This window comes from Rhineura floridana, chromosome 7, assembly GCF_030035675.1.
Source record: "Rhineura floridana isolate rRhiFlo1 chromosome 7, rRhiFlo1.hap2, whole genome shotgun sequence".
Lineage (NCBI taxonomy): Eukaryota > Metazoa > Chordata > Lepidosauria > Squamata > Rhineuridae > Rhineura > Rhineura floridana.
In genome coordinates this window covers 59,832,179-59,847,093 of record NC_084486.1, presented here as the reverse complement: position 1 = coordinate 59,847,093, position 14,915 = coordinate 59,832,179, and the positions used below count along the sequence as shown (strand labels likewise).

Sequence of the window (14,915 nt, the reverse complement as noted above, 5' to 3'; positions counted from 1 at the left end):
ATTATGGAATACTGATAATGGAAGATTGGATATTGAAATTACTGGACTTAACAAGACTACTGAAGATGGAAGATGGAAAATGGAACTAATAGAGATAATAGAACAATGGCTACTGAAATTACTGAACCTAACAGATTCTGATGTGATGGATTAATTGAAATGTTTATTTTGACTATGGTTATGACAATAAGATTATCATAATTAGTAATGAGATGGATTAATCGATATGCTTATCTGGAAAAAAAAAATTGATAGATATATTTCTTAAAGAATTGAAACCTCTCTTTGACTTTTTGTGGAAAGAATAAAGTAATGTTTATGAGATTTGATGATTAAGTAAGATAACTACTGGAGGAAAGTGATTTTATAATATGACTTAAGAGACAGGATTGCTATATATTATAGACTTATAACTGATTTGATCTTTGACAAATGGGAAGTCAATATTTTACTCTTTATTTTTTATTTTTTTTTTTTTTTTTCTTCTTTTCTTTTTTTCTTTTTGTTTAACTATTTTTGATTTTGTTTTTTGTCTTTGAATGTTTTATGATTTTGTCTTGTATGTTTTATGAAAATCTGAATAAAAATTATTGAAAAAAAAAAAAAAAAAAAAGAATGGCAACTCAACCCAGACGTTTTCCAACAGGTGGTGCGCAGGTGGGGAGAACCAGTAGTGGATCTCTTTGCAACGCCCGCAAACACACAGTTACGCCAGTTCTTAACAAGACATCCATGTCATCAGGCTCAGGGCACAAACGCACTAGTCACGCCATGGCCAAAAGGCCTCCTATACGCTTTCCCTCCGTTTGGGCTGATACAACGCACGATCCAGCGGGTTCGGACTTTGCAGGCGGAAATCATTATAGTGACGCCCTATTGGCCTCGACGTCCCTGGTTTCTGGACTTACTGAACATGTCAGTCGAGACACCTTGGCGGGTTCCCTCTCGAACGGATCTTCTGATTCAGGGACCAATCTGCCACCCCCGTCCAGAGTTGTTCCAGCTGACAGTTTGGAGACTGAGCGGTTGTGGTTGAGTGCTAAGGGCTTTAAGGGGAAAGTGCTAGATACGCTACTGGCATCGCGTAGACAGTCCACGAACCGGGTTTACTCGTCCACATGGAAGGTGTTCCTCTCCTGGTGCTCTGCCAATACAGTGGAACCTTGGTCTCGAGACGTCGGAGGTCCCCTAGGGTTCCTACAGTCGGGTCTCGATAAGGGTCTGAGCGCAGCCACCCTCAAGAGACAAACTGCGACTCTTAGTAGCATTCTGTTCTGCCTGGGGGCCCCCCCGCTTTCCTCCAACCCATTCCTTAAACGTTTTCTAAGAGGGGTGACGCTGGTCTCCCCACCAATGGTTCACAGGTTTCCAAACTGGAACCTTACCTGGGTGCTGACGGTGTTGACGGGTCCACCATTTGAACCAATGGCTACTTGCCCCCTGAACCTCTTATCATTCAAAACAGTTTTTCTGGTTTCCATTACATCGGCACGCAGAGTTTCTGAGTTGGGGGCATTATCTTCGGATCCTCAGCTGTGCATTTTCCACCAGGACAAGGTGGTACTCCGACCAGACCCAGCATTCCTACCTAAAATCAATTTTGTTTTCCATAGGTCGTAGGAAGTGGTCCTCCCTTCATTCTGCCCCGCTCCTTCCTGTCCCCAGGAACATAGGTGGCATTCACTAGATGTGAGGAGGGCCCTTCATTTCTACCTGGATCGTACCTTGGAGTTCAGGAGGTCTGAGGCCCTCTTCGTGGCTTTCTTTGGGAAATCAAAGGGGTGTAAGGTGACAACCAACTCTATCTTGCGCTGGCTCAGAGCGGCTATAGCTCACGCATATGAAACTCTGGGTAAGGAACCTCCATTGGGTACCACGGCACACTCAATTAGGGGGGTGGCGGCTTCAGCAGCGTTTAAAGGGGGGTTCCCCATAATGGATATCTGTAGGGTGGCTACATGGGCTTCTCCACACACTTTCATCAGGCACTATAAAATAGACTCATTTTCATCAGCCGATGCTGCCTTTGGCAGGAAGGTGCTCCAGAAGGTGTTGCCTCCCAGCTAGAGGAATCTAGAGGACTAGAGGACTAGAGTCCTAGTAAACTGCTGTGTCATATCCCTACTGAGGAATGTCCTCCAGCACTATCTAGCAAAAATGGAAATTTTACTCACCGTGAATTTCTATTTGTAGATAGTGCTGGAGGACATTCCACCCACCTCTCATTCCTCTGCGCCAACCTTCTGGAGCGGGAGGGGGAGTGGGGGAGTTAGGGCTTCTGCCAGTGCCTTACATTCGCACACGTTGTTTAGTATGGTGTGTCTCCCTTCATGTGTGTTCTGTACTCCGGCACATCGGTTCCATGCTGGTCTGCCATCTTTCTTCAGCTATCTCCTGGTTTAGGCCTCCACTTGGGGGACGTCTACAAGGCTGTGGATTTGGGGCCTGAGGGGTGTTCCTGGCTCTGTCAGTTCAGTCTGGAGAGAGGGACGACTCCTCCCCCAGGAGTGGCTACAAAGAAGCTTAGAGACCCTGCCTGTCACGACCAGTAGGAGGAGTCATCCCTACTGAGGAATGTCCTCCAGCACTATCTACTGAGGAATGTCCTCCAGCACTATCTACAAATAGAAATTCACGGTGAGTAAAATTTCCATTTTTCAATGTGTGACACACAAATACATACCCATTATTAGCTTCAGAAGATTCTGCTTTTTTCACTGATGTGAATATAGCAAGGCTATCTTTGTACATAAGAATATGTTTTGCTGTCAAACAGTTCCAAACTGTCTGTAATGAAGCACAAAGATATCTTTATGTCTTATTTCTTTTAGATGTTGATCTCACTTTAATGACACCTGTTTCTTTTTGATTTCAGTAATGGATGTAACTGACATAATTAATGGGAAAGTAGATGATGAGGACAAGCAACACTTCATTCCATTTCAGTCGTAAGTAGAAAGTGATGAAGTAGTAATGTCAGAGGTGATTTTTAGCAATATATTGTGCAACATGACTCTCCAGATTAGAAACAGAAAGAATAACACTGTGTATAGCAACTATGATATTTGGGTATTACCCCAAATTAGCAATCAATCACTTATTTTTTGCCTATTTTGTTAAAGAAATTAATCTGATTAAAATACAAGAGTCAACTTTGAACTTCTGTATAACATTTTGCTATCACATGCAGCATATGCACTGTGCTATGAGGGCATATTGGATGAATACCTGACCTGTACAGTCCATATGTAAGCAATTGTTGCTGCTATCCCTGGATAAAATTCAGATAGTTATTTTAAGAGTTTATGTGCAGCTAATGGAACTTTTAACTTTGAATAGCAGGCACTCAAAGTCTGTCCTCATCTCTGTTCTGGAAATGGGAGCTCTGATTAGCTGTAGAGCTTCCTCTCCATTTCAGAGGATGAAAGAAAGGGGCTGTGAATGTGGATTAGTCAACTCCACTGAAAAAAATGGGAACCCTTAAATACGCAAGAGATTCGTGCACAGAAATGTCTGGATTGGAGTAAAGGCCTGAATAAGAGATTTAAACGGAAGATATGCTAATGAACATGACTTTCCCAGATTGTGTGGTGGAAATGTGAGAGCACTGATCAGCCATGGGTACTGAAATATATTCTATTTTCTGGAACTAATTAAGGGCAATGATCCAGAATCTTGGTAGCACAGTGTGAGAAATGGTGTTTCTGTTTTGGGACTTTCCATAAGTTTACAGTTGAATGCTGTTTGGCATTTTACTAAGTCCCAAAAAATGCCCAATGTGGGCAGTTATTATGAATTGTGTGGGCAGTGTTTGCTTAAGCAGGTTGTAAATCAGATGTATTTCTAGTAGTACATGCTGCTTAAATAAAAAGATAAAGGCAGTAAATGTAAGAAAAATGAAGCTTGCAGGGAAACCTGGCCAAAAGTGCAGAGAGAATGTTAGAAATACTTTTCAGTGGCTGGATTAATAAATGGTAACTATATTTATATGCCTTATGGTCTGTGTCTTACAAATTTGTGTTTTTATAGTAATTGTGATTAATAATAAGGTAAAGCTTGCAGGTTAAAATGAAGCTAGGTAGTTCAAGGAGTCTGGAAGCTTTTGAAGAAGAGTACTTTCCATTAATGTTTTGTGATTGTTACAAATTATGCTGTGGCAAGTGTTTAGTTTGGGAGATAAACACTGAAAATTCATATTTATGGGTGAAAAAAGATATTAATGAAATGCTTACAAGTTTCTTGCTCCATTAAATCTGATTTATAGTAGTATTTGTAAATCAGAATGTTGAAAGGATGCACAATAACATGAGCCAAGGTTCTCTTCTTTTTTCCCTCTCCTCTCCTATAGTAAATTAAAATATTCTTCAGAAAAACTGCATCAGGATGAGTAACATGCACACTTTTGATGAATAGCATTGTCATTCCCAATGTTGACTTAAGAGCTGAGTATGTGAGGCAGTTTTTTTCTTTCTCATTTCGTGCTGTGCTTTTCTTGTGCCACTTGGCATTTTTCTTTTCATATCCTGGTTATTGGTTGCCAGTGAAATGAATACAAACACAATGGCTGTCACATGGTGCTATGATGTAGTAGATGTGATTTTTCTAAATACTGAATTTCATTTATAACTTCAGTATTTTCATATTGTTCAGCCATAGGAAGCATGTTTCATGAGTTCTCTCTATTTCCCCCCTGCTCTATGCTATGTCTGTGCAGAGTAACTTTTCCCTTCTGTTAACTCTCATTGAGGTGCCACTTAATTCATGTCACTTTCAAAGCCAGTCTTGAGCATTGTGTGGGATAGTATGTTTTACATTTTTGTGTTTTTAAATTTTATATGTAACTTCTCAGACATTTCTTGTCTATTCTACACGCTTCTAAAAATAGAACTGGGATGTGGTGTGTGTTTCTGGAATAAGTTGCTTTACTTCTCTTAATTAGATCTACATTTTCCTTATTTTCTTCTTATGTCTCTGTTGTTCCCTTTCCTATCCTTTGTCTTGTGTTGACTAATGAACACTCTTTGTCAACTATATGATACTTCTGTTTCCATGTTACTGTGCCTTCTGGTTCTCTGTCCCCCAACCATTGTTACCTTTTGGTGTTGGTCGTCATGTGCATCCTCCAGGCTAGCATTGGATAACGCCATTCAACACAAGCAGTTGAACATATCATCCCGTTTTTCACCCAGGGTGGCGGGGGAGAATGATTTTCTTCAGACTGTAATAAACAAAGTGATTGCTGCTAAAGAAGTTAACCACAAGGGTCAGGGTAGGTACTTTGCTTCACTTTACACTTTACGTTGTTAACTTTAGTAATGATGTAATTGCTTCCTTTTGTCTAATGCCTTTAAAATTGTTCTGGAGGTTATTCATTGAGTTGTGTTCAATCAATTATATTATTATATTATATTACCAAACAACTATTATATAACTATACTATATCACCATGTATACTACTATATTATAATACAATATTTTATATTGTATTATATAATTATATTATATTACTATTATATATTGAAAACATCCAGTTGCTGTATTAAGTCTGTTGAATCAAAAGCAGCAAGTCTTGCAGTGCCTTACTACTTAACCTTTTTGAGATGCTGCAGTACTCTTTGTTCTTGTTTGCTCTTCAGTTGTCTACTCCTGTTCTTAGCAATTACATGGTATTTAGTTTTTAAGCCTAAGAACCAGTGGTGGGGAACTGTGGGCCATGACCCCTCAGGACCTTCCCAGGCTGCCCCCCTCATTGGCCCTGCTCTGCATCCTCCTGGTGTGGATTTCCCTGGCTGGAATTATAATGCCTCTTTCTTGCCTGGATGGAGGATGAAGAGGAAGGTAGAGGTATGTGCTTGTGTGTAAGACCCTACTTGCGTAGCTTGAACATAGCCTGATGTATAAAGATAATAATCACATCTGTTGCTCTTCCCTTTTTTGTCTCTTACCCCACCCACCACCGGCATGTGGCCTCTGGAAGTTTGCTTGTGAATGAGTATGGCCTATAGGCTGAAAACAGTAACCCAACCCCTGCTGTAAACAAATGGTGATATTTGTTTCAAGAGTGCCAACTTTCCTGTCTCTTTCATAATATGAGAACATGGGGTCATCTGATGGGAGATTCAGGAGAGGGAGAGAAAAGGAAGTTTGTTTTCACATAGTGTATAAACTTTGGAATTTGCTTCCACAATGTGGAAGAAAACAAAGTTTCACATTGTTTTTAGATCAGACTCTTTAGAAGCACCTTTATTTTGGGAGCAAAGTTCAAACAGCTGTTTGGAGAGAACGTCAGACTGACCCGTCATTCTTTGCACTCACAAATCTGAACCAAAGTTAAGGCCTAGCTTTTTTACTTCCACAACAGTATATGGTGATGGCCACCAATTTAGATGGCTTTAGCAAATACATGGGGGATAAAACTGTCAGTGGCTGCAAGTTCTACATTTCTTCCATAGTCTGAGGTGGTTTGCCTCTTGAGCACCAGTTGCTGGTAGTCATAAGTGGGAAAGTGCTTTGCGCTCATGTCCTGCTTATGGACTTCCCAGAGACATCTGGATGGCCACTATGATAAACAGGATGCTTTACAAGTTAAGCCCTGCTGAATCAGACAAAGTATTACATTGTTAGATATTTTGTCAGCTTATTACTATTGAAAATTAAGAAAATGTCTGGGACTTAAAAAATAATAATTCAGTAGAGTAGATTTTCTAACTAATACTTTGTACTTAATGTTACAGGTTTGTGGGTGACACTGAAACTTCTTCCAGGAGATATTCATCAGATAAGAAAAGAATTCCCTCACTTAGTTGATAGGACCACAGCTGTGGCTCGGAAAATGGGGTTTCCTGAGATTATTATGCCTGGTAAGGTTCAATAAATTATTGATCTGATACATTCACAAAATTGGAAATGTTGTTAGTGTTCTTTCCTTTTAAAGTGAATAAGAAGTAGTTCCAGGGGAAGTATGAATTGAATTTTAAAAAATAGTCTTTATGGGAGATTTGGCTTAAAAATATGTATTTTCAATCTACTTTCAGATTTATATTAATAATGTAGTAGCACTTTTGTAAACACTGTGGACTAACTGCACAGATGGTAGAATGTCTAGCTCATTTAGTTTCAAAACTTGGATTCCTGGTGTGTTTTTACTACATGGGCTTTTAACGTATGTTATATATGAATCTATGAAGCAATAAAGGCAGACTTCAAAAGTGGCTCTGTTGCTTGTATGTCCAAAAGGGCTTTCAAACACTTAGATTGTCCATTACTGCATACAGATGTGTGAACATTGCTGCAGAAAATGCTAATATTTACTCAATATTATTTGAGTAATGCTTGGTTTTCTGTTTTAATGCAGAACTATAAGAAAAATATATGGCAGAATCAACTATTTAAGTAACATTACAACTTTTCCATTACATTTTACTAATGTTATTGCCATAAATCCTGATCATGAGGTATCCTAGGAAAGACAACCAGCTGGACCCAGCAGTTGTATGCATTTGAGTGTCTTTTACAGTACTGGGCCTTGGAATGAACACAGCAAGTGACAGCAGAATCAGGTGCCCTTCCAAATGAACCAGAAATGTAAAGGTAGTGGCAGAGATAGGACATAGAAAAAGCAAGACACAAATGTACATTTAACCTGTTCAGAAAAATAGATGGAAGATGATCTGGAGATTTTTATAGGACCAGGTTTATTAGGAATTGGTAAGCAGAAAGTGATGCTGAGGAAACCCTGTAGAATGTAGAGAAGAGAACAGGACATTCAACAAGTTTTCTTCCAAGCCCAAGAACGAGGCAAGTAGGAAGGGCAAAACTCATGATTCAACGACTACCGGTTCTCAAGAATGTTAAAGCTTAACACACAGTGTGTAGCAAGGAGTTCTATCAATCCTCTTTTGTTATGATCAAGATAGTTTCTGAACCAATTCTAAGTTCTTTCTTTTGGGTATAACTCTTATTTGTGAATGTGCTGCATCATTAACGATTTTTGTTTGTTATGTATCGCGGGCATTCATCTATTTAGTAGAATGGGAAAACCTGTGTATGTGGATTAAAGCTGATTTGTCAGGACCAAAATGTTGTGTTGACCTTGATTATGAGGGTTTCTGAAGCTTATCCAAACTTGTGTTATTTTGAGTATCCATTGTAAAAAAAAAGAAATCTAAAGAATAACTGTCATTCTTTAAACTGGCATGCATATGTATTCAAAGTTTAGTCTTGATTTATAAAATTTACCATTTGTCTAGTAAAAACACTTTTGAGTAAACAAAAATTCTACTCCTTCACAAATATACTCTTGAAATTCTCATAGAAAACAAGGAATCCTAACACAAAAAGTAGGTTAAATTAAAAAGTTATAAGCCATGTAAATTTTTAAATTTGCTTTCTATTTATTTATTGATAGACAATAAAATACTTTATTAATGGGATTTCTCTTCTCGTTTCTTTTTCTGTGCATATTAGGTGATGTCCGTAACGATATCTATGTAACGTTAATTCAAGGAGATTTTGACAAAGGCAGTAAAACCACAGCAAAGAATGTAGAGGTTACAGTATCTGTTTATGATGAAGATGGCAAAAAATTGGAGGTATTTTATGGGGAACAGTTTATTTCCTATACTAATTCCAAAGTTTTCTTTAGTGTTGGTCTTTTGACTGGTCAAATACTGTCAAATTAAGAATTTGTAAAGTATTAATGAAGACCATCAGAAAATATTTTGACATTTCCTGACTCCATTATTTAATGACCTGGTTTGCACGGCACAGTAATTCAAATTATGGCTTAGCAAGACATGTGAATGTGTGTACTCGTGAATAGGAGCTGGCAGTTGCTTTGTTTTTCCAAGGTCTATTTTACTGCTATACTGTACTCAGCTAAATCAAGGTTTGGCTTAGCATTTCATCCGAATTGGGACTGGTTATGCTGTCTCCTTGCTAACCACAAGGTGTAGCTGAGGTTCTTGGCTACAGCTCATGGTTAGTAAGAGAGCTTAATCATGATTGCAAGCTGCTTTCTAGGAGCCTGCATGTTCATGTGGTCCCTACAAAACCATAGTTTGGCTTCCTATGTCATGCAAACCATCCCACTGTCTCATTTGCAGCAGCATTTCATGTGTTTTATTTCAGCTAATACCTCCAGTTCTCTCAAGAGGTACAGTTTTTTTATGGACCTGAATCCAGACCCTCACAGAAGCTTTATAGAACAGACAGGTAGAAATCATGGTGGGAGTACTTCCTGGTTTTTGCAGCAAACCAAATGGGATCATGGGTAGTCTTATTCAGAGAATAGTCACTGATGACTGCCTGTGTCCTTTGTGGATGGTCGGAGAAACTTTACTATACTCTGGCTGCTCCAGTTTTAGGGGGCAATTAGTCCCCACTCTGCCATTGTTAACTAACACCATAATGAAATGAAAATGATAAGCTACCACCTGCACAGTGGTATTATTGGTTTCATGGAATATTTGACAGTTTTTAACTGCTTTCAAATAGTGGGCACTGAGTTGACAATATTTGTCTGGTCGGTTGACCCAGGGCCGGCTTCAGGCATGACGGGGCCCTTGGGCACCAGGGTGCCTTGGGCCCCTCTGCTCCCCTTCCGCGATCCACGGAAACAGCCACGGGAGGGATCGCAGGACAGGACTTCTGAGGCACCCGCCATCCCGTCCCATCCCATCCCCCCGCTTCACCTACCTTTCCCCTTTTTTTGCGGCTTTGCACACTGCGCACGCAGGTTTGCCATCAATCAAGATGGCGGCTGAGGTTTCCCTAAGGGGCTGAAGCCTCTGCTGCCATCTTGGTTGATAACAGCAATGTGCGCGCGTAGTAGGTATGCGTGCCATCAACCAAGATGGCGGCAGAGGCTTCAGCCCCTTAGGGAAACCTCGGCCGCCATCTTGATTGATGGCAAACCGCAAAAAAAGCGGAGAAAAAGGTAAGTGAAGCAGGGGGATGGCGGGCGGTTCGGAAGCTCTTGTCCTGCAATCCACAGTTCCTGTCCTTCCACAGATTGCGGAAGGAGAGTGGAGGGTCCTTTGTAGCTCCAGGGGCCCTCGGGCCAGTGCCCAACCTGGCTGCCCTTTAGAACCAGCACTGGGTTGACCCATATGCCAGTACTACTTTTACTGTATATTTTGAATGTGTAGGAAACAGTTGTAAAAGTTAATATCTGAACTGAATCTTTTCAAATAGAAGATCTCAGTTTCATGTATGACAAAGGTATTTTCTGCTTATTGTCCTATTGTTGAAGCTGGTGAGATTGAATTTGAAACTTCTTTTTTACTTGGGTTTCCTTTAAGGGTAACAACATTTGTTTATACATGCAACATATAAAATGTGTGTCATTTCTTTCTTTTTTAAAAAAGAATGTAATTTTCCCTGGTGCTGGAGATGAAGCCCTTTCAGAATATAAGTCTGTGATATATTACCAAGTAAAACAACCTCGTTGGTTTGAAACTGTAAAGGTATGTCCAGTGTTAAGATTCCGTAAAGAAAAAAAGTGAGAGAGAATCCAATTGATAGACTTGATGTATTGCTGTCAGACTAAAGAATTATCTGTGCCAGAGAATAGTGTGAAGGTTGCTAAGGAACAACATAGATGAAGACATTGACTGAATATATTTGTCTTCTGGTCAAGACAGCTTTGACAGAATTATTCCAACATCTGTCTCATATCTCTTTTGAATTAGAAATCTGAACAGTAAAGCAAGTGATTGTAATGTGTGATAAAAATATATTGCCATAAACTGCACAAATGCACTGTGATGTTATTGGTATTTCTCATGCATTGTTAATGAAACTAGAACTCAGAAGCAGTTTACCAAAGCAAATGCTAATTATTGTAAAATATAGTGTATGTTTAATGGTGCTGTAAACCGAAAAGAGAACTGCTTTAAAATTGGCAAAGGAAAAAGACAATAAGGATTTGGAATAGAGGAAGCAAGGGGTGATAATATTGATTCAGTTTGGAAGCGCTGAATTATAGTTTAGATTACAAGAACCCTGGGACCACACATATTTTCTCCTCCAGTAGTTGAGTGGAGGTAGAGATCCTCTACAGAACTGACCCCTGCTCTTGGTCTGGGGGGGAGGAGTTGCAACATCTCCTTCCCTTGCCCCCCCAGATATATGTTTCATTAGGGTTTTTTTTAAACATTAGGCACACCCTCTGAATTTATTCAGGAATGGCTTTGAGCCGGGGCAAGTAGTCCCCGGGTTGATCCAGGGGGGGTTGGCCTCATGCCCCCTCCCCAGATTGGAGCCATGAGGAGGATTGGGGGAATCTGTGTGCAGCCCTAATTACTATGATTAGTGGAAACAAGCCAAGGTCAAATAACAGTTTATGAAGCTGGCATGTTTCCACTAACCAAAGTTAAGATCAACCATTGTTTAGGGTTCAGATGACATGTTCAACTGCAGTTAATATAAAATGGAAGTCAGAGTTTCTGGTCTCCTCTTGTGCAGTGGTGGCGGGGAGTGCACAAATCCTAAGCTCAGTGAGGCTTGTACTTGTAGCACTTAACTATGGTTTAGCATCCCATCTGAATGCAGTTACTTGAGTGTACTTGAGTATTTGTATGCACATTTGACTAAGAGTTGGAGGGCAACCTCCTAGGTGGCTCATGGGTTGGGAGAGATTTAGTATATGGAGAGCCATTTGATGGATAAGAAAATGTGAGCAAGCAGAAAACACATGGGTTCTAGATATGAGACTATCATGTAGGAGACTTCAAATAGGAGACTATCTGAAGTTGATTATGGAAGAAGGTCCAGGGGCTTGACAGTAGTAGGTTCCCCTGGGAACCTTTTATAACAAGATTTGTGTTTAGTGCAGTGGAGGGAGTGAAGGAAAGAGTAATCAAAACGGTCAGGCAGAGTTAGAATATAGGCAGCTAGGTTTTGAATATAAGTGATAAAGTGTATGTATAGCACTGGAAAGGCAGAATGTAGGTAGTCAAGGCAACAGGCTTGTAATAGAAAGCTGTCTTATATCATGTCAGACTGTTTGTCCACCTAGCTCAGCCTTGTTGGGCAACCATTCTTCAGGATCACAGGGCAAGAGTCTCACACCACCTGCTGCCTGAAATGCCAGAGATTGAATCTGGAACCTTCTGTATGTAAAGCATGTGCTCTGCCACCAACCTATAGTCTCTTCCAAGCTTTATCAGTAAGAGTGAAGACATGGGGAGGTAGATGTGGCCCTTCATAGCAGGAAAATGAATTTGCTGGTGTTAAAGATGGACTAATACTAATTAATCAGTCTTTGGTAATGCCCAGGTACCATCTATATTAGCTGTGTGTTCATACACAGCAGCTGTCTTAACTGTACCTCATATACAGCGGCCCTCCCCCCAGTTGTTTTCCACATTTTAAAAGGAATACTTAACATCTGCAAATTCTGCATTGGAGGCAACACATGCATAAAATAGGGAATTTCAGGTCCTTGTCAGTATGACTAAAGTTGGAAGATATTTTTCAAGGTGGGCATGCAAAACAATTTCACAGCTTGTTTTTCAGTGTTGCTGTGCTTTGTAGGTACATGCTGTTACCTGGGTGGCTCACATGCATCCAAATCTATGACTGGATAAATTGATGAAGTCCATGGCCACAATCTCACACTAAGTTAGGACATATTTAAGACCATTCATGTTTTGCTTTTTGCAGATCTGAATCTACATTAGCTTGTGGCACAAAGTTATGTTTTTGTAAATCCTCTATTTCCATAAAAAATATACTCAAGGCAGCTTATATACTGCAATTTTTAAAAACAACATTAAACTGAGAATAATTAAAAATCAGTAACAGGAAATTCCAACCTCAATAAAACAAAACAAGAACCAGTAAAAGTATCCAGCATATCATTTGGAATCTAAGCAACTAAATATTAAAGCACAAAACCTGCTGGGGCAAACATGATTTTTTTACCTTATGCCTAAAGACTGTATGGGGAGATGTCGAGCAGGATGAGTCCAAAACCAAAATGCTACCTCTGTAAAAAGTTAGTGGATGGTCTAGGATGGGCTCCCAGGTGGGTGCTTGAATACAAGGCTGGGCTAGGGCATGCTGAATTGATGAGATGACTGGTTTTACATAGACATCTTGATTCCAGATGTCAATCTTGGTTGAAAAACCAGCAGAGAAATAATCAGGTGCATTGTTCTGTAATGTTTCCCAGTTTTCCTACTTTCAGTAAAAGAAGTCGTCGTATCTGGGGTAGCTTGCTTCTTTAAAGTTCTGAAAAGTTATTCTGCCATGAATAAAATTGCTGCTGTTTTTCTGGTTACTAATATAGCATCTAATAATACCTCAATAAGTATTATGCTTGAAGAATCTTTTGAAATTGTGGTACTGCATACCTATTTGCATGCCTACTTTATTGCATCACATTTGTGGCAAGTAGAGAATACCTGGAGTCAAGGTGGAAGGGAAGTTTTTATACTTGGAAGAGATGAATGCTCTTCCAAATTATAAAAACACTGTTGCCTTGTCAGCTGCAGGCTTCTTTCTTGATTAGCCAGTCCATTTTAACCATTATTTTGTATTGTTTTTAATTTTTTGGTATATATTGTTGTACACCACCTTGATATTTTATATGAGTTGGTGGTATATAAATATTATTCAGAGCTTGGAAAAGTTACTTTTTTGAACTACAACTCCCATCAGCCCCAGCCAGCATGGCCACTGGATTGGGCTGATGGGAGTTGTAGTTCAAAAAAGTAACTTTTCCAAGCTCTGATATTATTATATATAAAACTAAATAAAATAACGTGTATATAAACTTTGTTTTGTGAAGGTTGCGATTCCCATTGAAGATGTAAACCGCAGTCACTTAAGGTTTACGTTTCGGCACAGGTCATCACAGGATTGTGAGTAATTAAAATTTCCCCCTGCTTCTGTTACTTCATAGTGCCTGAATCTGATTTAAGAAGTCAATGTTTTCATTTTATTAATGTTTTGGAATCTTTTTCTTTCTGAACTTGGAACCTTTCCCCTCTGGTCTTACTTTTGCTGCCTTTTGATGTACTTTCCTGCCCTTTGCATTTCCACAAGTAAAGTATTGGTTATGGACTGGCAAGTAGAGATATATTTAAGAAGGAAATAGAGTAGCTGGATTGCATTTGTGTGATCTTCATTGGTCATGGACTTCAATTGTGGAGAAAGCTTGTTATTGACTTAGGTTGCAATTCAGTAAATGTTTACTCAGAAGTAAGCTCCTTCAGGTTCAATGGGACTTACTTCCAAGGAAGTGTATTATTGGATTGCAGCCTTATTTATTAGCCAAGTACTGACCCTGCTTGATAATGTTTCTGATTAAAATCTGACTTATTCTTGACATTCCCAGTATCCTGCTTGTATGTACCTTATTATTCTTGCAATTTATAAGTAGAAAAAGCATGATATGGATGCTTGTGTTAAAGGAGTTGTCTTAACTAATGTTCCTGGATCTTCTAACAACCTGCAGTCTGAATTTTCATTATATCATCAGCAGAAGAATCAAAGCTTTAATCATGTAACTTTCACTTGGATGTATTTAAGAGCTTGTAATATTTGATACTTACTCCATAATGGGTAGTGCTTGTGTAATTAAAAGCTGCTATTTTGATGTAAAAATTAATTGTATGAATGAAAATAATACTTTAATAGAATATTTAACAGTTTCAATATGAAAACAATGTGCAGCAAATTACTGTCATATTTATGACTGTGAACCACAAATTGTTTCAGTAGAAAGCAGTCACATTATGTTGCAGCAGTTCATGGGTGGTCAGACCTATTGAGCTTTAGAATATTCCATTCATTATGGGTTAAGGCTCAGGACTGCTACATGCTTTTTCATAAAGTTTTTGGGACTGCCATTGGGTTGATGATTGTTGCCCTTCAGTTTCTATTTTTCATTTCTGCTTGCCCTGTTT

At 39.3% G+C, this 14,915-nt stretch overlaps 1 protein-coding gene across 2 annotated transcripts in view; it reads left to right on the top strand.

Moving 5' to 3' along the window:
• The window catches only part of DOCK1 (dedicator of cytokinesis 1), a 702,192-nt gene that overhangs the window by 113,142 nt on the left and 574,135 nt on the right, over nucleotides 1-14,915 (top strand). Inside the window, exons 11-16 of one of the 2 annotated variants that reach the window (XM_061635676.1) lie at nucleotides 2,876-2,948; nucleotides 5,127-5,269; nucleotides 6,735-6,860; nucleotides 8,467-8,591; nucleotides 10,368-10,466; nucleotides 13,796-13,868. In XM_061635676.1, coding sequence (XP_061491660.1) covers nucleotides 2,876-2,948; nucleotides 5,127-5,269; nucleotides 6,735-6,860; nucleotides 8,467-8,591; nucleotides 10,368-10,466; nucleotides 13,796-13,868 — 639 coding nt within the window. The remainder of the gene's footprint in view (nucleotides 1-2,875; nucleotides 2,949-5,126; nucleotides 5,270-6,734; nucleotides 6,861-8,466; nucleotides 8,592-10,367; nucleotides 10,467-13,795; nucleotides 13,869-14,915) is intronic. The other variant, XM_061635677.1, reaches the window with a different exon arrangement.